This window comes from Passer domesticus, chromosome 14, assembly GCF_036417665.1.
Source record: "Passer domesticus isolate bPasDom1 chromosome 14, bPasDom1.hap1, whole genome shotgun sequence".
NCBI classification, from domain to species: Eukaryota; Metazoa; Chordata; class Aves; order Passeriformes; family Passeridae; genus Passer; species Passer domesticus.
Genome location: NC_087487.1, coordinates 12,059,614 through 12,084,535, shown reverse-complemented (window position 1 = coordinate 12,084,535; position 24,922 = coordinate 12,059,614). Strand labels below are relative to the sequence as shown.

At 43.0% G+C, this 24,922-nt stretch overlaps 1 protein-coding gene across 4 annotated transcripts in view; it reads left to right on the top strand.

Moving 5' to 3' along the window:
* CEMIP (cell migration inducing hyaluronidase 1) overlaps positions 1-24,922 on the top strand; it is a 98,525-nt gene that overhangs the window by 51,677 nt on the left and 21,926 nt on the right. For 2 of the 4 annotated variants that reach the window (XM_064388403.1, XM_064388402.1), the window contains exons 3-13: positions 1,485-1,634; positions 2,286-2,424; positions 3,202-3,438; positions 3,802-3,981; positions 7,879-7,949; positions 8,636-8,731; positions 9,384-9,505; positions 11,663-11,804; positions 12,642-12,833; positions 20,646-20,821; positions 21,375-21,584. In XM_064388403.1, the coding sequence (XP_064244473.1) occupies positions 1,485-1,634; positions 2,286-2,424; positions 3,202-3,438; positions 3,802-3,981; positions 7,879-7,949; positions 8,636-8,731; positions 9,384-9,505; positions 11,663-11,804; positions 12,642-12,833; positions 20,646-20,821; positions 21,375-21,584 (1,715 nt within the window). Of the gene's footprint in view, positions 1-1,481; positions 1,635-2,285; positions 2,425-3,201; positions 3,439-3,801; positions 3,982-7,878; positions 7,950-8,635; positions 8,732-9,383; positions 9,506-11,662; positions 11,805-12,641; positions 12,834-20,645; positions 20,822-21,374; positions 21,585-24,922 lie in introns of all 4 variants that reach the window. The other 2 variants (XM_064388400.1, XM_064388399.1) reach the window with 1 other exon arrangement.

Sequence of the window (24,922 nt, the reverse complement as noted above, 5' to 3'; positions counted from 1 at the left end):
ATCAAAATCAGGTCCTGGATGTTTATCTGTATCCGACTTGCTGCCTGGTAGATTATTGGCCCTTTTTGATTTACTTCATATAGATAGGAAAAGTTTGCAGAGAGACAGGTCTATGCAGCCCACAGGAAACATCCCTCATTCACCTTGAGAATAGATATTTATTGGGGCTCTGGAGACTTTAAAGCCATGGCTGGTCCAATTCTTTAGTTTTCTTAAGATACAAGCTGGTGGAGGAATGTGAGTGGAAACTGAATGCAGATGGACAGATTTTGTTTTTGTTGCAGTGGAATTACAGATGTCCTTCAAGTTCCACAGTGGCAGCACAAAACAACTGCCTGTCGACTGCACCAGTAGCAGGAAATGTTTCCTTGCTTCGATTCACATCATTGTCCTTTCCACTACCTGGAGGCATTATTACCTGTGGGGCAAAACCCACCCAACTTTACCAAGTTTCAGAGACATAACCCTGCTGAGGTCAAGGTTTATCCCATGCCCATCATCACTGACTTGCTGGTCCTGTAGTTTTCTCCGTGGTTTTTGGTTTAAGGGATAAAAATTGTAGAGCTGGTGAGAACTCCCAGCCCTTTCTGAAGGCAAAGGGCTCATTGTTCAAACTTCCACTGACCTCAGCTTCCTAGGATTAGAAAGGGTTCTACCCTCAGAAAATATGCATCACACAGGAGACTCACTCACAGTTTTGTTGATTACAGTAAGACATGAGGCTCACATATCAGCTGAGGTGGTACCAGGGAAATATTTTATCTGAAATAAATAGTTGCAACATGAGACTCTTGCATGTGGTATGAGAGCTGTTCAGACTAACACGTCATGGCAGCCCATCATCAAATTTGTGTGTGGAGACTGCAGATGTGTGATCCCAAAGTGAATGAATCCTTATTGCTTCTGCCTGGAAAACTTTACAAACCCAGACACCCTTATGAGATTCCTGTTGCTCTCTGTTACTGGATTACTGGTAATTGCTTGGTGTTTCCATGTTAGTTTGATCTCTTTTTCTTTCTTTCTCCAGTGAAAATTTACAGTGAAAACATATTTTAACATTTTTATATTAAACAAAGCAGGTTTTTGGGGGCATTTTTAAAGATAGCAGTTGTTTTATCCTTTTATCAACACCTTCCCTGGGCTTTGTGTCTAGATGGTATGAACAGAGCTAAATGTGACTGCAGGAAGGGCTCAGTGCAAGTCCCTTTTCAGTAGTTTTCTAGAAACTGCATCCCCTGCAAGGCTCCTTTGCAGTGGGTTTTTCCATTCTTCCAGAAAACAGAAAACCATACAGCTTAAGCTGCTGTTTGTTTTCTTTTGGTCGTGACCCACATGTACCCTGCTGCACTGAGGCACTGCTGTGCTCCAGGGAGTCAGCCAAGAGGCTGATGCTGGATGACACTGTAAAGATGCCCAGGTGCAGAGCTTCCTGTCTCGCTCCAAACAAACACTGATTGTCCTCCCTCTCCATCTTCACCCAGCAGAAGCAGCTGTCACATGTCCTGACAGAGAGCCTGAGTTAGAAATCTGGAACCCGGGTCACAGCGAAGAAAACCGCGTTGAAATCCGCAATGGCAGGAAGCTGCTGCTCTCTTCTTCTGCCACTGTCCACTCCATCCACATCACTGATGGAGGTAAAACCTGCTGCTGCCAGGGCTGGCTGCACTCTGCTCTCCACTGGGACTGCTTAAATCACTGTGGATCCTGCTGGGAGAGCTTCTTGCTGAGGAGTGGGTGGCGACTGGGCAAACACAGCTTTACTCCAATACAGGGCTGGGTGGCAGCTGAGGTGCTGAGACTCTTTAGCCATTGTTACCAGCCTCATTTCTGTCCTGTCTGGAGAATTCACACAAGTAGCTCAGTGTAATGAGCAGTTCTACTTCTGCGATTTGCTTCAAAAACATTATTTTTACCAAACCACTGGCCTGGTGGCATCATACTGCAGTAGTTGTGTTATCAGGGCCTCAGGACAGGGCAGATGCTCATGCCCCTCTTTGTCACCAAGGACAGAGCCATAGTGTTGCTGGCATAAATAGCTTTCATTCATCTTAACTCTAAACTTCTGTCTCTGTCTCTTCCATGTAAATCTTATTTCCACTCATCAAGAACTGGGCTGAATAAAAACCAATGTTTTCAGGATTTGTATTGAGAGCTGTTTTGGGGTGTATGAACAGAATTTTTTAAAAACTGAGATGACAGCCCAGCATTGGGTTTAGCACAATGATACCACAACCTCACATGAGCTGCAGGGGGATAAAGCAAATGTCATAACCTTCTCTGCTTAGGAAAACTGGTCATCAAGGACGATGTGCAGCCCATCATCCTGCGTACAAGACACATACTCATTGAAAATGATGGAGAGCTACACATTGGCAGTGAGCTGTGCCCTTACCAAGGCAATGTGGTTATCATCTTATATGGGCGGTATGTATGCACGGTAAAATACTACCTTAGAACCTTCTGGCAACTCTCTTCCACATCAGGGAATGAAAATGTTCCTTAAAATTACATGTTCTCAGATATACTTATCATCAGTGCTCTGTGGAAAGTTCAGTAACTTTTTAAACAATTTAAATGGCCCACAAAAATTGATGCAAGTTTGGGATTTTTTCTCTTCTACTGGGATATGAACACTGTGTTGTTTGGGCATGCTAGAGAATCAGCATGCACCTTCCCAAACTCAAACTAATTTTCCAGAATAGGCTTAAAACCTGAGGAGTTATTTTTGTCTGAAAATTCTCCTCTCTAAACATCCTTTCTTTCTGTATGGGAGTTGTGAGCTGAAGGATAATAGGCTTGTCTTGCAGATTGGTACAGGATCTCTTAAAATTTCAAGGATGCTAAATTAATATTTAATAACCACTGGACCTCTTAGCTCCTGGTTAGGGTCTTGCCTGCCTCCAGATTTCAAAAACACAGATGTGACATTCAGTCTGGGCTCCAGGCCTCCTCTGGCCTGGATACAATGCATGTAGCATGTATAAGCTATGTTCCAGAGTGCTTTTGGTCTTTGTTAGCTGCCACTATTTTTAAAAATAATTTCTGTACAACGTGGCCAGCTCCTGATTCTTGGAATACTTGAAAGAAATGCACAGCACACCATGGGCCTTCTCTCCTTGGGTCATGGCAGCACAAGGAGAGAGGTTCCTTGACTCAGATACAAACCCAAACCTGGTCCCTTTTCCTCCCTTCCTGCCTTAGAGCGGATGACGGCAGCCAGCCAAACCCTTACTTTGGACAGAAGTACCTTGGAGTCAGCAAAGGTGGCACTCTTGAGATCCATGGGAAGAAAAAGCTGTCCTGGACTTTCTTAAACAAGACTCTCCATCCTGGTGGCATGGAAGAAGGTGGATATTACTTCGAGAGGAGCTGGGGCCACCGGGGTGTCATTGTCCATGTCATTGACCCAAAGACAGGGGCAGTTGTCCACTCAGACCGGTGAGTGACCTTTTGGCTGCCTGGATGTGAGGCTGGGGACAGCATCTCAGCAGGCTCAAACACACACATTTCAGCATCTTCTTCAAATGGGTGAACTGCATGAATGTACAATTCCTCCTAGACCAGCCATCTCCAAAACCAGAGAGTGAGCTGTGTTATACCTTGCAGTTTTTCAATTAGAGTTTAATCAGTTTGGTTTAACAGAACCCTCCAACACACCCTGCTAGACAAGTGCTTTTGCAGCAGGGTAATACTACAGTGAGCAATACAAAAGAGTACTTTCTTTATAGTACTTGCTTTTCAGTACACAAAGGCGTGGTGAATGCTGCGGTAAATGTTTATGGGTGTTTTTGATCATTTCAGGTTCGATACCTACAGAGCAAAGGAGGAAAGTGTCCGCCTGGCTCAGTACTTGGGCAGAGTTGCAAATGGCATGATCCTGTCGGTCGCAGTGAATGATGAAGGATCCAGAAACTTGGATGACTTGGCCAGGAAAGCAATGACCAAACTGGGCAGCAAGCATTTCCTCCACCTTGGGTTTAGGTATGTGCCAGTCCTGCCAGTTCTCCCAGCACAGAGGCTTTATTATGTTCCTGAGATGTCCAAATAGTTCCACTCTTTCAAAGTCACAAAGTTCTTTCACATGGGGAAAAAAAAAGTAAAAAAAGAGGGAAACTTCTCAATGTGCAGTTTTAGCAGTTAATTAGATAGTTTCAGATGCACTCAGAGTCTATATTGGGTATTTTTATTAGCAGATTGAGGAATAGCATATGATTCACATTAAAAAAGATGGTTTTCCAAGATATTGTTCCCACAGGTTGCTTATTCCAATTTATTTTCAAGCCATCCCCCAAAGATTTAAGAAGCATATTTACACACACACAGAGGATTAGATGGGCTGAGCATTAAGGAGGGTACAATAATTGCTGTGTAGCCCTGGCTACATCCATACAGACACACATACAGCACATTCCTCAGCTTGTCCAGTACAGGTCTGGGGACTTGTGCAGCACAGAAATTTAGCAAACACGGATTTATGGTGTGGACTGTAAATACTTCTGTGGCCAAAACAGTGTCTGTGTTGGCACACAGACTGTTGAGAATACTTGCTATTTACCCAACTGTAGCCATTATATTTTTTGTGTTTATCTGAATTTATGTAGGCTTTTTTTATGAGGCACTAAGAGGGTGTCTGCAGAACACACACACACACACAAAATCTGCCTTGTAGAGAGAAGTGTTTCAATACAGCAGTTTGTGGAAAGAGACATCTGTCAGCTGGGCACACACAGATGGAGCAAGATCTGGGATGGTTGATGAAGAGGCTGTGTCAAAAGTTACAGGGCCTCCTGGGCACCAGACAACACATTTCAAAGAATCAACAAGGAAGGCAAAAATGGTCTCCAAAACCAGGCTATCTCCATCAGGGCAATCCTTGCTCTCAAATTTAGCCCCATATTAGAGCCCAGTAGCCTGCTGGGTGTTTTTTCAAATGCTGGAATTAGGGAAACAGAACATGGTTTTTGAACATTATGCTTTTTTCCCCAATGATGCTACAGGAAGGAATTGATGGTTTTTGCATATGTTTATAAAAGTAAATCACACTTGATTTTTTTTAGGCTGCTGTGGTGTTTTAATGCAAGCTTCTCATAATTTTGCCATCAATGTTTATAATGGGAATACCACAGAAATTAATCCATGGAAGCGTGACTTTCAGTGTTGCTGGTCGTTTGTGGTCAAAAGGCTAATCCTTGCCATGCTGTTATCTGAAACGCCACAAAACTGCATTCCATGAATTATAGAGACATGTGGATAAATAATAAGGGAGTAATTGGTCAACACTGTTTTCCACCAGCATACTGGTGTGTGGAAAAATATCTGGTGCATTATTTAAAAGAACATATTTTTAGGAGTGTTCTCAGAGTTTAAGTTCATCAATTCTCAAAAACCACATTGTCTGGATGGCAGCTGGGGCCAGACTTAGAAAGGCAGTTTGATGGCACAGTGGAACACAGGCAGCCTTAGGTTTATCCAAGCTTTTCCTCTAAAGCAAATTGAACTTCCTCTTCAGTGTAACAAGATTTAGGTATAGTGGTTTACATTTCAGATGCATCTATAACTATGAATAAGGATGTATGCACTTGACAGGTGCTTTTGGAAATTTTTTTTTAGTATCTCAATAAAAATTGTTTGGAATGAGAAAATTACACGTGTATCCACATTTTACCCTCTGTAGCCATGGCAGGCTCTGACTGAGGAGAGCAGATGGATTTTTGTTTCTAACACGCCTGTCACCACTCACTGCCCAGCACTGGGGTTTGCTGGCTGGTCCTGCTGAATCCTGGCTGTCAAATCTTCTCAGCTGCTGACAATTGCTGGGGCTGGCCATGGGCATCCCTGAGAGAAGAGTGTAATTCAGTTGTAGATTTTGTTGGTTTCTGGCAGGGGTGTTGGTGGGGGTTAATGGGCAAATTCCTGTCAATCTCCATTTGCTCAGTATTCAACCAGATTGTAAAGTTGTGCAATTCCCCCTTGCTGTAGCAGATCCAATGCACAAGGCTGATTTATTGAGAAATGTTTCTGTGCTCCTGGAATCTCTTTTAATTGCCTGTTTGCTGAGTTCAGAACATTAGGAATGAAAGGAAAATCTTGCATTCCTCTCCTATTGTTTTCCTTCTGAAAAGTGTGTTTACTCTTTCAGTGTGAGCCATTTTTTTTTCCCCTTTTACTAATAAATGAAGAGAAAGCCTTTTTGCACTTGATGACATAGTTATTCTCTTTGGAATTCCACACAAATATCTCCTGCTTGGCTCTGGACTTCCTGGTCGCTTCATTTCATACAGCCCAAACAGATTGCATGTGTCCTTATGTGTCAGAGTTTAACGACTTGAAAACTATTTTTAATGGTAAAATAACTGGGAGAAACAAGTATTTTAACACATGAAATGGGGCCAAACCTTGAGCTGCAGAAGTGAATAACTCCTTATCCTTTAAATTTTTTTTGAGATTATTTTTGAGGCATCATAATTTTTCTGTCATTTGTTTCAAATTTGGTTTACCAAAATAATAATAATAATAATAATAACAAAACAAAAAAAAATCTACCCTGACTGCTGAGTGATAAAGTGTCCTTCCTGCTCCCATCCCCCTTCTCTCCCTGGATGGAGATCAGAGCCTGTCAGTGCCTTTGGCAATTGGCACCAAGGCAAATTTTCCAGCAGGAGCATCTGGCTCGCTGGCAGGCAGTGGTGCTGGCAGCTCCCACCGAGCCTGGCCAGGGCTGGGGCTGAGGACAGGCTGCTGGGACAGTGTCCCCTTGGGCAGCCGTGTCCCCTGGGGCCATGGCACGGCATGGGCTGCACCAGCGCTCGCCCTGAGCCTGCCCCTGCTGCCCCCAGAGCAGCAAAGCCCAGCTCGTGATCCGGGTGAGCTTCAGTGGCTCTCTGTCAATGGCTGTATGTGTTTTATTCTGGAGTTCCAAACCAGAGTGGTTTGGAACTTCACTTGCACCAATGTAAGGTGACCTGCAAGACTTTTGATGCAAGTGAAATGACCAGATATTTATAACTATAGAGACATGACCTCATCCATGGGAGTTTTTGGTAATTCAGCACAGTCTTCCTGCACCCTAAAAGCATATTTTTTATTCTCTTACTCATTAAGAGCAGATATGCCTGAACTACTCCTACTTTGAAGATAAAAACCTTCCCTGACCCCTCCTGACTGGGTTCACCCCCAAGGCTGGGAGGCACTTCAGTCCCTGTCTCCATTGCTTTCTTATCCTCCAGGGTGGCTCATAGCTATTGAATCCACCTGATCAAAAACCATCAGATGATAATGAACTGAATTCCAACATGGGATCAGGTTTGGACAGACAGTTCAGAGCTGTAAACCTTTATCTGTGTTCAGTGTTCAATGTTCAAAGAAGGAAACAAGATATGCAGAGACTAAGCAATTTTTACTGTCCTTTGCCAGCCAGTCTGTCTATTGGAAATTCTCATGGCTCATTCCAAAGACAATTGTCATATACAAGGTTTCAGCATGAGCTAAATTTATTTAAGTAGAAGTGGCTTCTTTTCATATTCTTCAGTGTACATACATGTACACACACACAGAGGATTTATTTTCAGGCTCCCCAAGGAGGTGCCAGTGTTTCTTGGGTCTGTCATACACAAGCTTCTTTAAACACTCATTTAAAAAACAAACACACTTGTTACAGGCATGTTTTAAGTGGGGATTGTCTTCAAATTTGCTTCTCTTCTGATATATTTACTGAAGAAATATAGTGTTGAGATAATATTAATTTTAACTACATGGCCTGTGACACTAATGAGACTGTTTTGGATGTGGTGCCTCTGAGAAATTTAGGAACATTGGGCTATAAGAAATATGCATCTCATACTTGACATTACTTGATCATTTCTCATTTTCATTTTCCAGGCACCCATGGAGTTTTATTACCATTAAAGGAAATCCCTCCTCTTCTGTTGAAGACCACATTGAATATCAAGGTATTTAATGCACAAAATGCTGTCTTGACGTGATGTCTGGGAGTTACTGGAGTTATAGCTCAGATTAATTTGGCCAATGGTGTTTTTACTTCCCACTGCATTACATCGAAGCCATGAGCAATTGGTGGTTTGACACATTTAATTGAATGCTCTCCAAACCTTTAGATAAAAGGTGAGATCCTGCCCCAGTGTAAATCCATGTAACTTCACTGAGCTCAGACACTGCCTCTCTTAAGACACAAATCTGTGGAACAGACCTAGTTCACACCAGCTGAAAATTTAATCAGTGTATCCTGAATTAGTAGCCTCAAGTCCTCGTGTGAAACCATTTTCTTGCAAGCTGAACACTGTCGAGTCTCTGTCTTCTCATGACATGAATAACACAGCTTGCTACAACACTAAATAGAAATAACAATATATGACAAATAATTCTGGGCTTTATTCTCTCTTGATTTTTGAAAGTTTTCCTTCCTCATTATCCATAAAGTTGCAAAAATGTTTGAAGCCTCCTTGCAAGATTAGTAAATTTTTCTGGAAGTTGTGCAGGACTAATTTTGAATAATGTAGTCAAAGTATGCAAATACACACAGAGACAATTATTTTTAGTTCTTACTCTTGTCAATTGCATTCAATGATTTTTCCAATTGATTTCAATGATTTTACCAATGTTTTGGTTTTTTTAACAGGTCACAAAGGCTCAGCTGTGGCCAAAGTATTCAAACTATTCAAAGCTGAGAATGGAGAACATTTTAACGTCTCTTCAACGAGCGAGTGGGTTCAAGGTGAGGGGTCTGTGAGCTTTTTCACTCGGTGCTAGACAGCTGAAAAATAGGGTGAATCATTCTTTTTCCTGCAATCCTTTTCCATTTGGGAAGAGTGGACTTGCTAGCTGCTATTTAAGTCATTAGTAAACCGATTAATGAACACTCACAGATTCTTTCCCCAGTTGTCTCTAGGACCCTCTGAATAACTGGGATCCTTTTTCCTTTTCTGCACTGGGTATGAAATTCCATCTCCTACGGTCTCAGAGATCACACACAACCTCTTCTTTTCACTGCACAGTCATCGTGTCCATGTTTCAGACAACACACAGGAGCTGGTGCAACTTGATCTGAAGATCAGAGAAGGCAGCTAAGGCAGACACAGATCAAAAATCTGTATCTATTAATAATGCTTATCTATCTGTATCTATTAATAATGCTTACAGTGCACACGCCAATTATGAAGCTTTTAATAACTCTGCTCTCCCCTGGCTGGTTGCACTTCACAGCATCATTAAAAGTGGCTGACAGGCTGGCAGGAAGAGGCATGAATCAGATCATCAGTGAAGAAACTTGTGAATGATATCCGAGATCATATTATGCTTCGTGCATTTTTGCTGCACTCATTAAGCTTGACTTTCAAATGACAATACTTGTTTGCACTTGTCTCCAGATGTAGAATGGACAGAGTGGTTTGAGAAGCCTGACAAAGCGAGATCTAAGGACATGGAGAAGCTGTCTGACTTCAAAGCTGCTCATCCTGACAAAATCTGCAGGCAGCCCATTGACATCCAGGTAGGCAGGCTTACCACTCACTTTAGAGGGGCAAGTCTTCTTTGGACTGGCACTGAACCCCCAAAATCACTGTGCTTGTCAGTAATTTTTGTTTCTAAACAAAATACACCAATTATTTTACCACTCTAATACATAACCAACAAGATCTTGTACACAGGTTCATATTGTTCTGGGCCAAATTTGATAGAATTGAGTTCCTTTCAGTAAATTCCAGCTCCTGGCATGAAAAGCTGTACAGATGGGTCACAGACAGCACAGATGCTATCATGAAATATGTGATTCCCTGCTGGAAGATTAAAAGGAGCAACCACATGAAAATTTCAAAGGTTTTAAATGGTCCTGGAATGGACCCTAACCTAAAAAATTAATCACAAAATGCAACAAGATAGTGCAACTACCAGCTGTAGCAGGTTGTCAAAAATATTGGTGAGCTTTCAGCCACTTCTTGGAACCAATTGTTTCAACTCTGTGGAAAGAAATTTGAATTCTGTTTGGAACTAAGCACTATAATTATACCATCGGGCCAGCATGCTGAGGACCACTGATACCTCTTCTGACACTGCAGAAAACCTCTTTAAGGACAAAAAAGCCTAGCAAGAAATGAGTTGTTTTTCTTTAAATATGTTCACCATATACCTTTTATGTCTACCTATAGCAGAAGCATTGCCTAGAAAAAGACAATAAAATCCTTCCCATCTGTGTGAGGCTGAGCCTGGGGTTCCTGTGTGCTCTGAGCCAGTGGAGTTGTTCTCATTCACAAGAATGTGGCTATTGAAGTAAATGGGAATGCTGACTGTATGAGTGAAAGTTTCCAGGGCTAGATGTTATAAAGGATCTCTCTTGAACAGAAAGGAAAAAACTGCCCTATAATTTTCTGCCAGGTCTTACCAAATCCACATTCATTTCTGCTTCCATATATGTGTATTAGAAGTGACAACTTAGTTCAGAACAGGGGTCAGATGTTCCTTACAATGCATCCACTTCTAGAATGCGTGTTAAAACAGAAAGAAGAAAGATATTCTTTGCTCTAGAAACAAACCTTTTTTTCCCCTCTTCTGTGAAATAAGTTGTGTTTTGGTATTTTTTCCCTTGTATATTAAAAGTGAAACATTTTTCAGTTTATCCTGCAGATCTTAGGGCAAATCCTTAGGTAGTGTAATCTGGTACTGCTCATTGCTTTTATAAAGCTACATTGATTTATAGCAGCTGGCCTGCCCCAGCTCTGGAACATGGGAGAAAATTGAAGATATGATGATAATAACAGCAGAGCAGCACAGCCAGAGGCACATTCCTCCAGCTGACGGTGCTAATCCCACACATGGCAGCAGGGTGGATTCATTAATAAGGAAAGCCTGCATGAGTGATACAATCAGGATCAGACCCTTCATTGAAAGATGGCTTTTCTCCTGGTGCCTTGCCAAAATGCACATGGTATTTGGATTGCCCCATGCAATGCACCACATTTTTGTGAAAGGGTCAAGAGAAATGCAAGCTCTAGAGACAGAATGTGAAATTTGACATGACCCTGCAGGAACAGCAGAGAGGTTTCATATCTCACTGCTTCTTGGCATGATACAGCCTTTTTTCTCAAGGCAGCTCTACAGGCTGGTACTTGCCTGTGAGAAAGGGCCACTTTCTCCTTGTTGCTTTTGGAACAGGCAGCAGTGTTGCAGCACCCTTAGGGTTTTTTTTGAGAGACTGATCCATGCAGTGAAGAAATAAAACCCCTAGCCCCTTTCTTCTTCAAGGTTCAGACAGACCCTAGCTACAAGCAATGGAACGAGCACAGTGCAGAGGCTTGGAGCCATGAGTTCATCTGGGTGCAAGCATCTGTGTTCAACGTTTCCATCTGCCCTCAAACCAGTGGCAAGAGAAAATCTAGGGCACCGAGGCAGCTGTTTGTGAAGCTCACAAACTCCTCCCAAAGCAGCCCAAGGTCTCAGCACAGACACAGGAAAAGGCGTGCACCTCAGCAGTGGCTGTGCGTGAGCAGCAGCTGTAAATGCCGCCTGGAGAGCCCAGTCACAGGGCTTTGCTAGGCAGTGGTTGTGCCATCACCCAAAACAAAGCAAAGGCCTCTTCTGATGGCTCAGATGTTTTGGTGAAATCCCTTCACCTCACAGCAGCCCCTGAGCTGTATTTCCACCCTCGTTCCAGGCGATGACGCTCGACGGAGCGGATTTAACCACGGAGGTTTTCTACAAGAGCGGCCACGATTACCAATTCCTGTGCCACGGCAAGGACCAGACCGGCCAGGGCTGCCACAACTACAGAGTCAGGTTCCTGTGTGGCAAATCTGGTATGTGCCCCCTCGCTGAAAGCCAGAACTGAGAACAGCAGAAATCCCGTCCTCCCATGACCAGCTCCTTCCTGGTGTCACAAAATTGTCTGTAATTTTTCCAAGCTAAAGCTTTGGGCTGGGCTAGGACACGAACTCAGATAGAATGGCTGAAGATTTATCTCAGGAAAAATTACTGAGAATTTTTATATAACAGAATAACAGAAGCAGCAAGGTGGTTTTTCAAATACCCAGCAAGGCTGTGAGAAATATCTGGCAAGTTCTTTCATGTAAATTCCTTGTCTTTTGCAAAAACATTTTGGGATGACGTAGGATTAGTCAATCAGAACTTGTGAAGACAACAGGGTTTGAAACTGACGTTTTGTAGTTAATCATTCCAACACCGATGTCCTTACCCTGGTCATTAGACAGGTCATTAGGATTTTTGGTGCTGGCAGGAAAAGAAGGGTGGCACATGTTGTTTTGCTGGAAAAAACCATCATTAGGTTAAAGACCACTTAGCTGCTGTAAACAACAGAACCCAGTGCCCACAAGAGCTGCTGCTAAGTGGGTGTGGTGAGAATGAGCCAGTAAGAGCTACATTTAAATTTATCCTGGGGTTAGTGGAAAATCCACCTGCCTGCAACTAAAGAAAAATACTTTCCTGTTTTCTTGCTTGCCAAGCCAAAGCCAGTAAAAAAACATGTTTGAAGGAGTTAACTTTTTTTTTCTTTTTAACATGAAAAAATAATAATTTTCAGTGGCGCACCAAGGAGAGGTGGGGGGAAGAAAAAAGAAGGAGCAAGCTTTTTCTGATGGGATTGACTGAATTTCCCACCCTTCATTTTGGGTTTTCAGTGAAGCCGAAGCTCACGGTAACTGTTGACACCAACGTGAACAGCACGATCCTGAATCTGGCAGATGATGTGAGCTCATGGAGACCTGGGGACAGGCTGGTGGTGGCAAGCACTGACTACTCCATGTACCAGGCAGAGGAGTTCCAAGTGCTGCCCTGCAGAAGCTGCAGACCCACCCAGGTCAAGGTGGCAGGTGAGGTGCTTTATCTTATCACTCCAGTGTTGCAGATCACAAATTCTGTCATTTTCACTGAGATAACTCTAAGAACTGAAAAATGTTGAAAGACACCTGAATTTGATGGCTGGTTGTTAGATGCTTTTGAGATATGTAGCTTTCATCCTTGAAAACAATCTAACTTGATTTTGGTTCCTTTCTGCCTTCTCTTTTCATAGCTGATCCATTTTTGTCCCCAGGCATGCTGTTGAGTGGGTGAATTTACTTAAGAGGAGCAGATACAGGTTATGTATCTGAGATTTGGAATAACTGCATTTGAAATACCACTTCCTAGAAAGCAGATGAGCACAGCTGATGGGAAGAGGGAACTAGGGCAGGAGCAGACCATGAGACACTGTAAGGCTATGAAGTAATTTCCAGCTGGCTGCTTTCCTAAGTTCTATTTAACAAGAACTGTAATCTTACATTTTAGAAATACTGTTTTGTATTTTTACTACTGAAGCTACTGTTTCCCGTTTACTGTGTCTCCAGAGAGTATTGCTTAGAGGTGATGTATTAGCCAAACATTTCTGGCAGCCAGTGAGTTGTCCTGAGCCCCTGCACTGGGGAGATGGAGTGGCAGGGTGCTGCCAGAACCAGCCTGAGAAGGAGGAGTGGGAGCCTTTGTAAAGCCCCAGCATTGCTCTCTTGTAGGTGACCTACTCAAATGCAAAACAAATTGCTTTTGATTAATAGATTTTGTAGTCCAATGATTGTGGAATGGCCTCTGGACACAGAATCCAATTAACAAGCATAACTATGATGAAGCACAGACTATTACCAGGATGAGCATAAAACTGAAATCCAGAGTGGGAGATTTAATCTTCACTTGAGTATGTGAAGTTGTCTTTCCCTTCTAGAACCTTGTTTTGGCACACTGATAAGCAGAGCATGGAAAAAGCACATGAACTGCCCCTTATCTGAATAGATGAGGATGACTTTGCTTCTATAATTTACAAAAGCAAACATTATTTTACAGTGTAGAAGTCTGTAGTAGATGAGGCTGTTTTTCAGAGGCAGCATCTGCCTGGTGGTAAATGATGCATGTCAATTTATCTTTGTTTACACACTGGCTGTTGCTCTAGGCAGGGGTCTTGTCTGCATTTACAGTAAGACCTTTCTGAGAAACCATGAGGGCACTTGGAACATCCAATGCACCAGGGAGTTCTCTTAGTTCTCTGAAATGAACCACTTCAACATTATCTCTGATGCAACTTCTTTTGGAAGGTACCAATAACTTCCTTTGGCAGCTGCCTCCCCACAGAGCTTTGGCCATCCATTGTTGGAGATGTGCATTAGGCCAAGAAAAATGTTATTCACAGTCTGAATGTATCATAATCTTATGACTTCAAATGTCTAGTGCTTTCAAAGAAGGTGCATTTCCAAGCGGAATATTTTTCTTGAGCAACTTTTGAGCTGTTGGAGTCAGACTGGTATGATACAAGTCACATCATGAAGATGGTCTTGGAAGATTGCCAGTAGAAATAAAGATGGTGTAGGAGTCCTGGGCTTCCCATAATCTGATGGATCTGTGGAATTCATGTAGTTGCATTCATCCTCTGCAACAGTGGCAGCTAAGTTAGTTTAAGGAAACAAATAATGGATTAAAAACAACAAAAAAGTTCATGTGAATTTCAAGTAAAGAAGCAGTGGAAACACTTGTTAAAGCAATTGTGCTCTTGGTCTCCAGTTTCTCTTTAGGAGAATTAGGACATTCCTTTTATTACCACAAATTACATGAATACCAGGGCCAAAGTCTCCCCTCTCTTATATCCAGGCAACTCTATTGACGTCAATGGGATTTCACTGATTTATAAATCAAGGGAAAATTTAGTCCACTTATAAAAATCACTTCCAACTTTCTTGTAACAAAAACACATCCTCACTAGAAAACAAAATAATCTGCCTGAGTCTAAGCTCAGTCTAGATGAAATAAAAGCTGGCAAGGCTGAGCTGTCCCCTGCCTTTAGGGGCCAGGAGGTCCCAGAGCTGCTCTGGCCATGGTGTAACTTCAGCCACTGCCCTGTGCCATGATGGGTCTTTATTAGCCAGAATAAGGATCATTAATGGCCCCTGGACTCAGCACAGGTGAGCAGCCCTGGCACAGCCTGGCCTTGTGTGTCTGGCCAGGTTTGTAATTGATGAAGAACATTCATTGTAAATATCTGCCTCCCTTTTGCTATGGAGGTAGGCAAGATTGCTTTGCTCCTTCTGAGAAAAGCCTTCCACATGTACATTTATACAGAGGATGTCAGAGGGATGTCATTTGTAATAAGTGAAAAGGCTTAATTTTCCTAAGAGGTTTAGTTTAGAAGCTGAGAACTCCAAAAGTTTGCCCTTTGAAAGACAAATGATAAAACCATTCCTCCCCATGATGATTTATTTCCCTTTTAATCTTGATTTTTTTTCCTTTCCATTTATTTTTAAAATGAAACCTAAATGTCAGATCTGAACTACTTAAGAGTCTCTTTGTTATAAAAAAGGCAGAAAGCCTCTGTTTTGTGGACAGCCAGTTTGGTGTGGCAGCCACTTGGCATACCAAGGTTTAATATAATTTATGCTCTCATAATTTAATAGTATTTTAATAGACATGGTTTAGCATATTGTGCCAAAAAAGTCAAACTCATTAGTTAGCTCATGTCCTATTTATATTTGATACTTCCTGCTGAAATTCATATTTTCTTTACTGGCTAGAAGTGGATTGATTAGAGCTTTTCAAAACAAATTAAGGGAGTTCATACTCAATTGCCATCAGGTTCTAGGAGGATTTAGTTATTTAACTATGGACATCTGCAAATCTCAGTGTAGAAAGTGAGGGAGAACACACAGGCTCTGATCTTTTGCACTTTTTACTGGAGTAACTGCCCTGACATACAAACTGTGGCTCCCATGGGTAAGTGTGGTTTGCATGAGGACCCAGATCTGCAGGTCCTGCTCCCAGTCAAATGGTCACTCACTTAAATGGAGCTTTTCCCTCCTCTTGCTTTCTTTGTTTAAGTCTTTTTTTTTTTTTTGCTTGTCATTTTTTGTGCCTAGATTATTTTCACTGTGGGAACAGATTAAAACTGTTTGATCTTCCAACTTCACAAGGTTTGGGGAGGGACAGAAGTGCAGGGCAAAGGGAGGGAGGGAGGAAGGAAGGAAGGGTTGTGTTGTTATGATAGAACTGGATAGTAGGAAAGACCTAGTATTTTGTCTAGTTTCTCTGGGAAACAAGTCTTATCTTCATCTTGGTTGCTCTGTATGAAGTTTCTACAAATGCTGATAAGTTTCACCATGGAACAGAAATGAAGTGCTCTTTTGTGCTCCTATATGCTCTTGATAAAGGATGAAAAAACCATTCGTGCCTGGCATAATTGCTCCAATTATCCCACATACTGGTGAACCTATGAATTCAAGCACACATCTCTTAAATCCTGCTTATTGGGTTGCAAATATTAGAGAGATAAGGAGTTTACTGTGATCTTGTTCTTGCAGAGAACTTTGAATTCAAAGTATAAACACGTAGTTGTCTCACAAATTCACAGTCAGCATTCATCTGGTGTTGTAAGGATGGGAGAATTTACTCCACTATCAAAATTCAGATATTTTTAGAGATTTAGGGTGTTCTGCTTAGAAGTTGGCATCATTTTGGCTGGAACTTGATAAAAGCTCTTTTTTTTAAGGCAATCCTGGTGCTTGAGGGCAGGGCAGGGAATCTTTTGAAATGGGCATTTCTAACAGTCTTTCAGAGCTCCTTCTACCTTGGGGCATTGCCTGGGAGCTGAGCTGACAGAATCTCATTCAGGTTTACATAGATATTAAGGAGGGTAGAGGTTGTGCCTGATTGCTGTTATGTCTATTTGCTGAAAACTTAATTATCCATGTAAAAGTTGTGAATTGGAGGAATATTTGCTGATTAGGACATTGGGTTGTGCTGTGTGACTCAAGGAACCAGCCAACTCACCCAAACCATGCTGAGTTACAGGCCTGTGGCTTAGGGATGCAACAGCAAACCCCAGCAAGATAATTCAGAATAATGAGGATTTGAAAGGTGCCAGTGTGAACATTTGTTTGTTATTAAATATAAGCAATAGGGGCATTACCACCAGTGATGACAAGTGCTTGGCAAAAATGATAAATCTGTCAGATCTGGGCTGGCATCTGCAATGAGATGAACTGACTTTAAAAAGGATGAAGGATTTAAAAATCCATGGAGGATTTGCTGTCACTGGATCATGTGGGTTGAACAGACAAATTGTGTTTAGCATTTGCCTTAAAAACTTGATTAGGAAACATCAAAAGACCATGAGGTACTGGGTCTTATCCCTAGAGAGCCCAAAGGAGAAGAAAAGACACTTTAGAAGAAAAAAACCCCATAAAACTTCAGGAGAATCTCAGCTTTTCTTTATCTTCACCAAATCCAGACCTTCAAGTGCTGGTTTCACTTCTCAAAGGGAGATTTAGCACTTTGGGCCATTTAGAGCCAAGGGATTTAGGAATGCATGAGTGTACCTGGGAGGGTTTTCTGAAACATCTAACTCACCAGATCTGAGCATTCTTCCACATTTGCAGCAGTTGAAATAGTTTTAAAATCCCACCCTTCCCAGGTTTGATAAGGCCCAAGACCCAGGTTTTATGGCTGGGTTCACATGTGGCAGGTTTTCCTTTGTACCATTTGCATTGAATTGCTTTGTTGACATAAGCATGCCCTTGTTAAGTGGATCATCTATGTTTATTTTAATGTATATTTCCTTTTAATAATTACCTTATCCTTACCAACAACTGACTTCAATAGTCACTGCCTTGAGTAATAAGCACAGGAATGTGCTCATATTTTGCTGAATCAAGACTTCCACCAGGCAAGCCCACATATTAAGGAAGTTTTCCCTGTAAATTTACGTTGTGCTAACTGAAGGCACTGCTATGACACATGCAGCAGCAAAGCCAGGGAGCTTTTCCTACGGGTCTGCTGTGGGGAGATGTGATCTGTGTCACTGCAAGGCTGTGTTTGGTTTAGATTACAGTATGGCACAAGGCTGGCAGGGCAGTCTCTATCCATGAGGGACGGAGCAATCCCTCACCCAAAAGAGGAGAAGGTGAATCAGTGGCCTCAGGGCTTGTTAGTGGTTGGGAAATCACAGCGCTGCCTTGGATGCTGAAGCAGCAACACAATCCTCCCACTTTCAAAGCACAGGGTTGCCTTTTTAGTACCAAACCACTTCAGTGCCCATTTGCAAACCCCTGGCTGGGGTTTGCCCATGGTCAGTGCTCAGGGTCTCAGATATCCTGGCTGCTCCCTGGGAAGGCTCCATGTGCCAGCTCTGAGCAGCAGCCAAACCTAAACTTGTAGCTCTGCATCCTCGTGTGAACTCCTTGAACTCACCACAGAGCAGACTCTTGTGGGTTTTTTTCCTGCCCACCACCAAACATGCCCCAGGCAGCTCCCTGGCAGTGCCACGTGTCTGCAAATGCCCCTCACAGTGCTCCAGGTCCCATGGGAAGTGCCCGATGTTGTAGTGCTGGTTCCCAGCAGTCATTTACAGCACACAAGGGCTGCCATGCCAGCCTCTGTCTCCCAAAAGCTTCTTTCAGCCCTGTTGCTGCAGGGAGCTTGAATTTCTGTCTGCCTTGAGAAGTGGTTTGTTTTTCAAAACTCTATTAAAGGAGCTATTATTCAAAATCCGCTTTTACTTTGGAAGGGGATTGCTTTCCGTCTCTCCTTTTATCTCCAAACATGTCAAATCAGCAAAAGCATAGAGTGAAAAACATGCACCCAAGAGGTTATATTTAGAAACTGGTTAGTCCGTATTTAAAATTCCTGTCAGTGCTTACCCTGTTTTGCATGTCTGGACTGGTGTTAAATTAAATTAAATACATGCAAGCATGACATTTATTATTCTAGAGCTCAGCACAGGAATAACAAAACTGCCTATCTAATTTCACTGCCACAAATCCTGGAGATGTGGCTTCAAATAGTATGTTCTCATGATTATCTAAAATCCTTCCTGCATTTCAGTAAATCAAGGAGAGGTCAGCTCTGGGGAAAACTGAAAAATAACAGCTTAAAAAAGGTTCCATAAGGAGAAACTGTTCTCCTTTGCAGACTCACTCAAGGCTCCAGCATGGGGTATTCCCATGTGGAGGGTACTTGCTGCAGTGGCTTTTTTCATGTATATGAATAAAGGAAGCAAAGCTGCTGTTTTTTGGATGGGTTGAGTCTGGTTTTGGCCACACACCTGATGAGGCTCACTGCCTGCAGGGCAACAACACCGGCATGGGGAAGTCAGGACTTTCTAGGAAGACGATTGAAAAAGTGGGTGAGGTGCAAACCCAGGGTCCCTTGCAGCCCTTCATTTCTGAGATAAGCATGCAGCTCTTTGGCCATCACCACTCTCCTAGTTAACAGAGAGTGTTTTTCACAAGATCAGATTGTTTTGAAGGCAGAGGTGCACAGGCAGAAGGCACATGCTGTGGTGTGAACCCTGTCCCACAACGCAACAGTGGGAGAGCAGGGTGGAGCACTCACCCTTCCCAAACCCCAGTATTGCCATCAAACTACACTGCTTGCAGCTTCAGGAGAAGAGGCAGTGAATGGTGTTTGCTTATCTTTTTTATACATTCATAGCATCATGTTTTGGTTAAAAATAATATTGTTTCAGTGTTGAAAATCCTCCCCTTGACTTGGCACTTCTGCTTAAGCATAAAGTGCTGTGCAGCAATAGCCAGGCTTCAGGCTTGCCATTTGTTTCTAATTAAGGATTTGAACGATTCAATGGAAATTAAATACATGCAAGTGTAGCATTCCTCAAAGTTCAGTGTTTACTTAAAGAGTTTATTACTTATTTTTACTGGAATAATACAGAATGGAGTCAGTAAGGTGAACCTTTTCCCAGCTGACTTTTCTCTGCAAAAACCTGCGGAAGGAAGGAGGTAGTAGGAATATGTTTGAATGAAATTACAACAAAGAGATACTTTGCTTTCTAGACATCCCCACTGCCTGGACTTCCCCCCTTTCTGGTCAAGCCAGGGAAAGTTTTTCTGTGCTTTTAACCCCTCCATGGTGAAGGGTGTGTGTGGAAGATGTTATGAGCAACTTGGCTTGGCAAAGAGAGGTGTGGCTTGGGGTAGATGGAAGATCCCATTGACTCTGCCTGCACTAGGGCAGGAGGAGGCCTGGGGAGCAAGTTGGAGATGTGAGGGTGGATCTAAAATGGAGAGGTTTAGGAGGCCAGGGAGTCAGAGGTTTTACAGCCCACAGACTTGGTGAGGAGCTGTGATTGTCCCAAGCAACAATTCCTACAAGGCTTTCTGCCCACTCTGCTCCTTGCTTGCATCAACAGCCATGGTGTTAGCAGGATCTGCCTGATGCTTGCCCAAGAGTAGTGCTGTGGGATCTGAGCAGCTCCCTGTGTCTCACTATGGGAAATGCTGTGCTAACCTTAGTGATTTAGACTTTTCAGCAGCTGCATCATCAGGGCTTTTTTGTTTGGATGTTCATGCACAGCTGCTTGTAATTCAGAGTACACAGTTCCTTTTCAAGGTAGGAAATGTGTTTTATCTAACAGACTGTTGGTTCAACTCTCTGGATAAACGAAGCTAAGACCAAAAATCCCACTTCCTCCATTGCAAATATCTCACCAAGACCTTGGGTGTCACCTGTGCTCCAGCCTTCCCTCCTTTGAGGTGGCAGCCAACAGTTTGTGCTGACTCGGTTGCTCCTTTCATTAGCGTGCCAGCCCCACCACAGGAAGCCCTGGGGAAGCCAGCAGCATTGGCAGAGTAACCCTGAGACTGATCTGGTTCCTTTAGGGAAAGCCACGTACCTGCACATGGGCGAGGTGGTCGACGGCGTGGACATGCGGGCGGAGGTGGGGCTGCTGAGCCGCAACATCGCGGTCATGGGCGAGATGGAGCAGCAGTGCTACGAGTACAGCAGCAAGCTGTGCTCCTTCTTTGATTTCGACACCTTTGGGGGACACATCAAGGTGAGCCTGGAGCCCTTTGCTTGTCCTTTCCTCCTTCACGTAGCAAGGAAGCCAGGATGCAGGAAGGGAAAAATTCCTCATCAGCCGTTGAGCAAACAAGCTCTCCCCACGGTACAGCAGATCCACCCTCTGGCTGCTGCCTGTCCTTTGGCTTTGAAGTGCATGTCATGCCCCTGCAGACATTGAGGCTGGTGATCAATGCACCTGAGATAAATTCTCCGTATCCCAATCCCCGTTTTTCCCTAGATTTTGGTGGTGCTTAGCCCAGGAAGTTTGATTTGAACCCAGCTGGCTAAATCCCATGGAAAATGATAAATATAAATTGCTTTCCTTCTACAATAAAATGTGTCTATGGCAGTAGTGGGGAAATCAAAGAGCAGCTCTGGTCTGCTTAGCCACCATGGCCCCCTCTCCCTCACCCTGCAGGCACACACTCCCCTCCATACAGTAAATCCTTCAGCAGATACAATGCAGCCCTTCCTATGCCTGAGTTCCCCCTCCTTGCCCTCAACAGATTTTTGTGTTTCTTGACTGCTGTCCTTTTGCTCTCCAGATTGGTCTTGATTTTAAGGCTACCCACATTGAAGGTCTGGAACTGAAATACATGGGCCAGCAGACAATGGGGCATTACCCCATTCATTTCCATATGGCTGGAGACGTGGATGAGAAAGGAGGCTACAACCCTCCAACCTATGTGAAGGACACCTCCATCCACAACACCTTCTCCCGCTGCGTCACAGTCCATGGATCCAATGGCTTACTGGTAAGAAGTTCCAGTGTCTGCCTCAGAGATGAAGACAGCAGGGAAAAAACTTCCTCATGGCATGAATGCACCTTAATTATTGCAAAATGATGTGTTTTATCGTTAAAGCCAATGCCTGACTCTTCCCACCCTGGATGTACAAGGAGTATCTCAGCCTGCCAGTGTGGCACTGGGGGCTGTGTGTGACTCAGAGTGGGCAGAGCACTCTGCAGTGTCTGCAGACCAGCCCATCCCTAATGAGTGGTTGGATCTTTCAGCAGACACAGAGTTTGCTATTTAAAGAGGATAATCAGAAGCTTTAAGTGTGCCTCATCTTTCCTGTAATAAAGGTTTGGGCTTGCAATGCCAGTCATAGCATTAAGCACTCATGGAGCTGTGATTTGTTAGAGTTGCACTCCATAGCAAGAAATCCTTTAGGATAAATCTCTAGAATGACTGATGGTTACCAGACAAGTTACAGCACACCAGAGATGTCAAGAACATGTTCAGATTCTCCCAGATCTAGGGATGCCTTTGTTTATGGGGTAAGCAAGCTGGGCCTGTTGTTTGTGAACAGAAAAGGACTTGTGGGTGATGTGATGGTTGGAGGCTGTCTTGGGCATAGTGATCACAAAATTATAGCAGTTTTTTATTCTAGGAGAAGTAAGGAGGGGGGTCAGCAGAACGGCTGCCCTGGATTTCCAGAGGGCAGAGTTTGGCCTTTTTGGGAACCTGGTTGACAGAGTCCCTTGAGAGGCAGGTCCTGAAGGGCCAAAGAGTCCAGGGGGACTGGATGATCTTCAAGAAGCAAATCTTAAAGGTGCAGGATTTCTCTAGGCAGAGGACTCTCACCCATTCAGTGAAATGGCAAGAAAGAAAGTATGCCAAGCCCTGAAGAAGAGAATTTGTACTGTTAAGAGCCCTGCTGCTATATATAACAGAATTCTAAGTGGAAACATAATTGGCAGTTGTAACCTGCGTGGTCACTGTGCATTAGGAGTTCATACCTCTAGAAGTGCCAACATGGGAAGGGAGAGTCCCAGGCATAATTAAAATGCACAGAAGTTGAACAAAGGGCACTTAAATTGCAGTTCCAGAAGTAGACCAGCTTTTATCTGCTATTTATGAATCTGAGGTTTTGCGTTTGACCTCTGTCCTTCTAAGTTTATAACATGATCTTGAAAACCTACCAAATGAACATGGCTTCTGAAATGAAGAGACATTTTACTGTAAGAATTATATAAGTCATTCAGGGTCATGTGGCATTTGCCCAATCTGAAGCTGCCAGTACAGGGGTTTAGAACACAATTAATGTGCAGAGTGGCAGGGCAGCATTGCAGGTTTCATTTGTCACACTGTGATGGGCTGTCACCAGTGGCACCATCAACACATCCTCTGGCTGCACAGAGGATGCACAGCTGCTGAAGAGCTGCAGCTTCTTCTGGATTTAATGTGAGATCTTCATTCCCTGTTGCCAAACCAAATACCTGGCATTTTTCTTATCAGTCAGATGGATGGGTTCATGCTGAGAATTTGGAAATAGTTCTGTCTCTTGTGCTATCTCTGGGCAACAACTGTGCCACGGGGGATCCATGGCATAGGACTCCATGTGCTCAAGCTTTTACAGCTGAGGTGACAAAGTGAAATTTAGACAGGCTGATTAGCTGATGAAAGCAACTTGATTCTCTTGTTGTTATTGAACAACCACAATTCCTTAAATGATCATACTTTGCCTCTGTCATGAGGCACCCAAGAGAAATCTTGTAATTTAGGACATTATTTAGTCAATATAATCCCTCTGGATTTTAGTTTATCAAAATATGTGAATATGAAGCTCTACCTATACTTGTTTTGGTTTTTTTTTTAACCTCATTGTTATTGCTGATGGCTGAAAAGAAAGTCTCAGTGAACTAAAGCAATCTGATAAATTTTGTTCAGTTGCATCATAGAAAACATGCTCCAAAAGTTGCATCACTTAGGTGTTGTTTCATGGCTCTGATACACATCTGCAGTCAGCAGCTCTGTGCCTTGATTCATCAGGTGATCCCACCACAATCTCCTCATCTGCTTTCTGACTCTAATTTCCTTCCTTTCCTCTTCCTTCTCCCCCAGATATAGTCAAAGACACCCACATGGCTTTCTGATGACTACAGTAGTTGTTGTATACATTTCCCAGTTGCCTATTATTTTTTTTACTTGGGCAGCACCAGCTGTTTCTACATGCAGGAACACCATTCATGCAAACAGAGATGAGCTCTGTCTTTCCCCAGGTAACATCAATTCCCTTTGAGATTAGGTAGATCCAAAGTGTACTGTGCTGAGGGGAAATTTGCCTTAATGATGTGCACACTTTGGAAATAGCCATAAAAATTCCAGCTGGATTATTAAACCTCAGCACAGCACAGCACTGAATGATGTCCTTAGCACTGAGCTGCTGATTTCAGAGCTGCTTCTTGCATGAGTGTTGTAGAGTACCTGTGTAAATGTTTTAATAAATGGGAGAGGGGCATCAGTTTTTTTTTACTGTCATGAAAACAGGCAGGTAATTTACATACAGGCTCTCCTGCTTGCTTTGCTGTCACTTTCCTCATGTCACTTCAGAGATACTCATAGATTCTGAAAAGTGTAGAAGAAAAGAGTATCCAGTTATTTCTGATGACAGGTATTTTTCTGTGTGTCTGCACAGTCTGTCAGAAGTAGCTGTCTCAACATTAGCTCACCTCATTGATGGGTTATTCTGCACTTGCATGTAAATTCATATTAGCTGAGAGGCATAGAGTGTCCTTCTGGAAACAAGGCTAATTAGTTTCTCACCATAATTGTTGTTTTAAAATGCAATAGTTACCCAATGTTTTCTGCAATATATTGGCCAAAAAAACACCTAGTTACAAAGCTGCAATCCTAGGGACGGAACTTTGCTCTGATTCCCACTCTCCATTGGATCCCTGTATGCAAGGTAAAGTAGAAGCAGCCAGTGGGGAAGGAAATTAAATGGTAAAGTCTGGCAAGATCCAGGGGAGACCTGTACTTCATGGAATAAGAGGTTGTGCTATCTAACAGCTTCAGTGGTGTCTGCTTTTACTAATCCAGCTATGCTTCACAGCAATTGTTTTGCCAGGAAGGGCATTATCTGGCTCTAAATTGCTCATGGTTAATGTAAGATTATGGACTATTAACAAGGTTTTAATCAAAGAAATAATTAAATACATTAGAAGAGTGATTTTGGAACAAGCACCTCATTTTCCATGCAAGCATTTCAGCAGTGGGCTTGTGCATGAAAAAGGCACAGGGGCAAGTCATCATAACAAGGCTGGGATAGTTCATTCTTCTGAGGGGGTACTGTTTAGTATATATGTTTT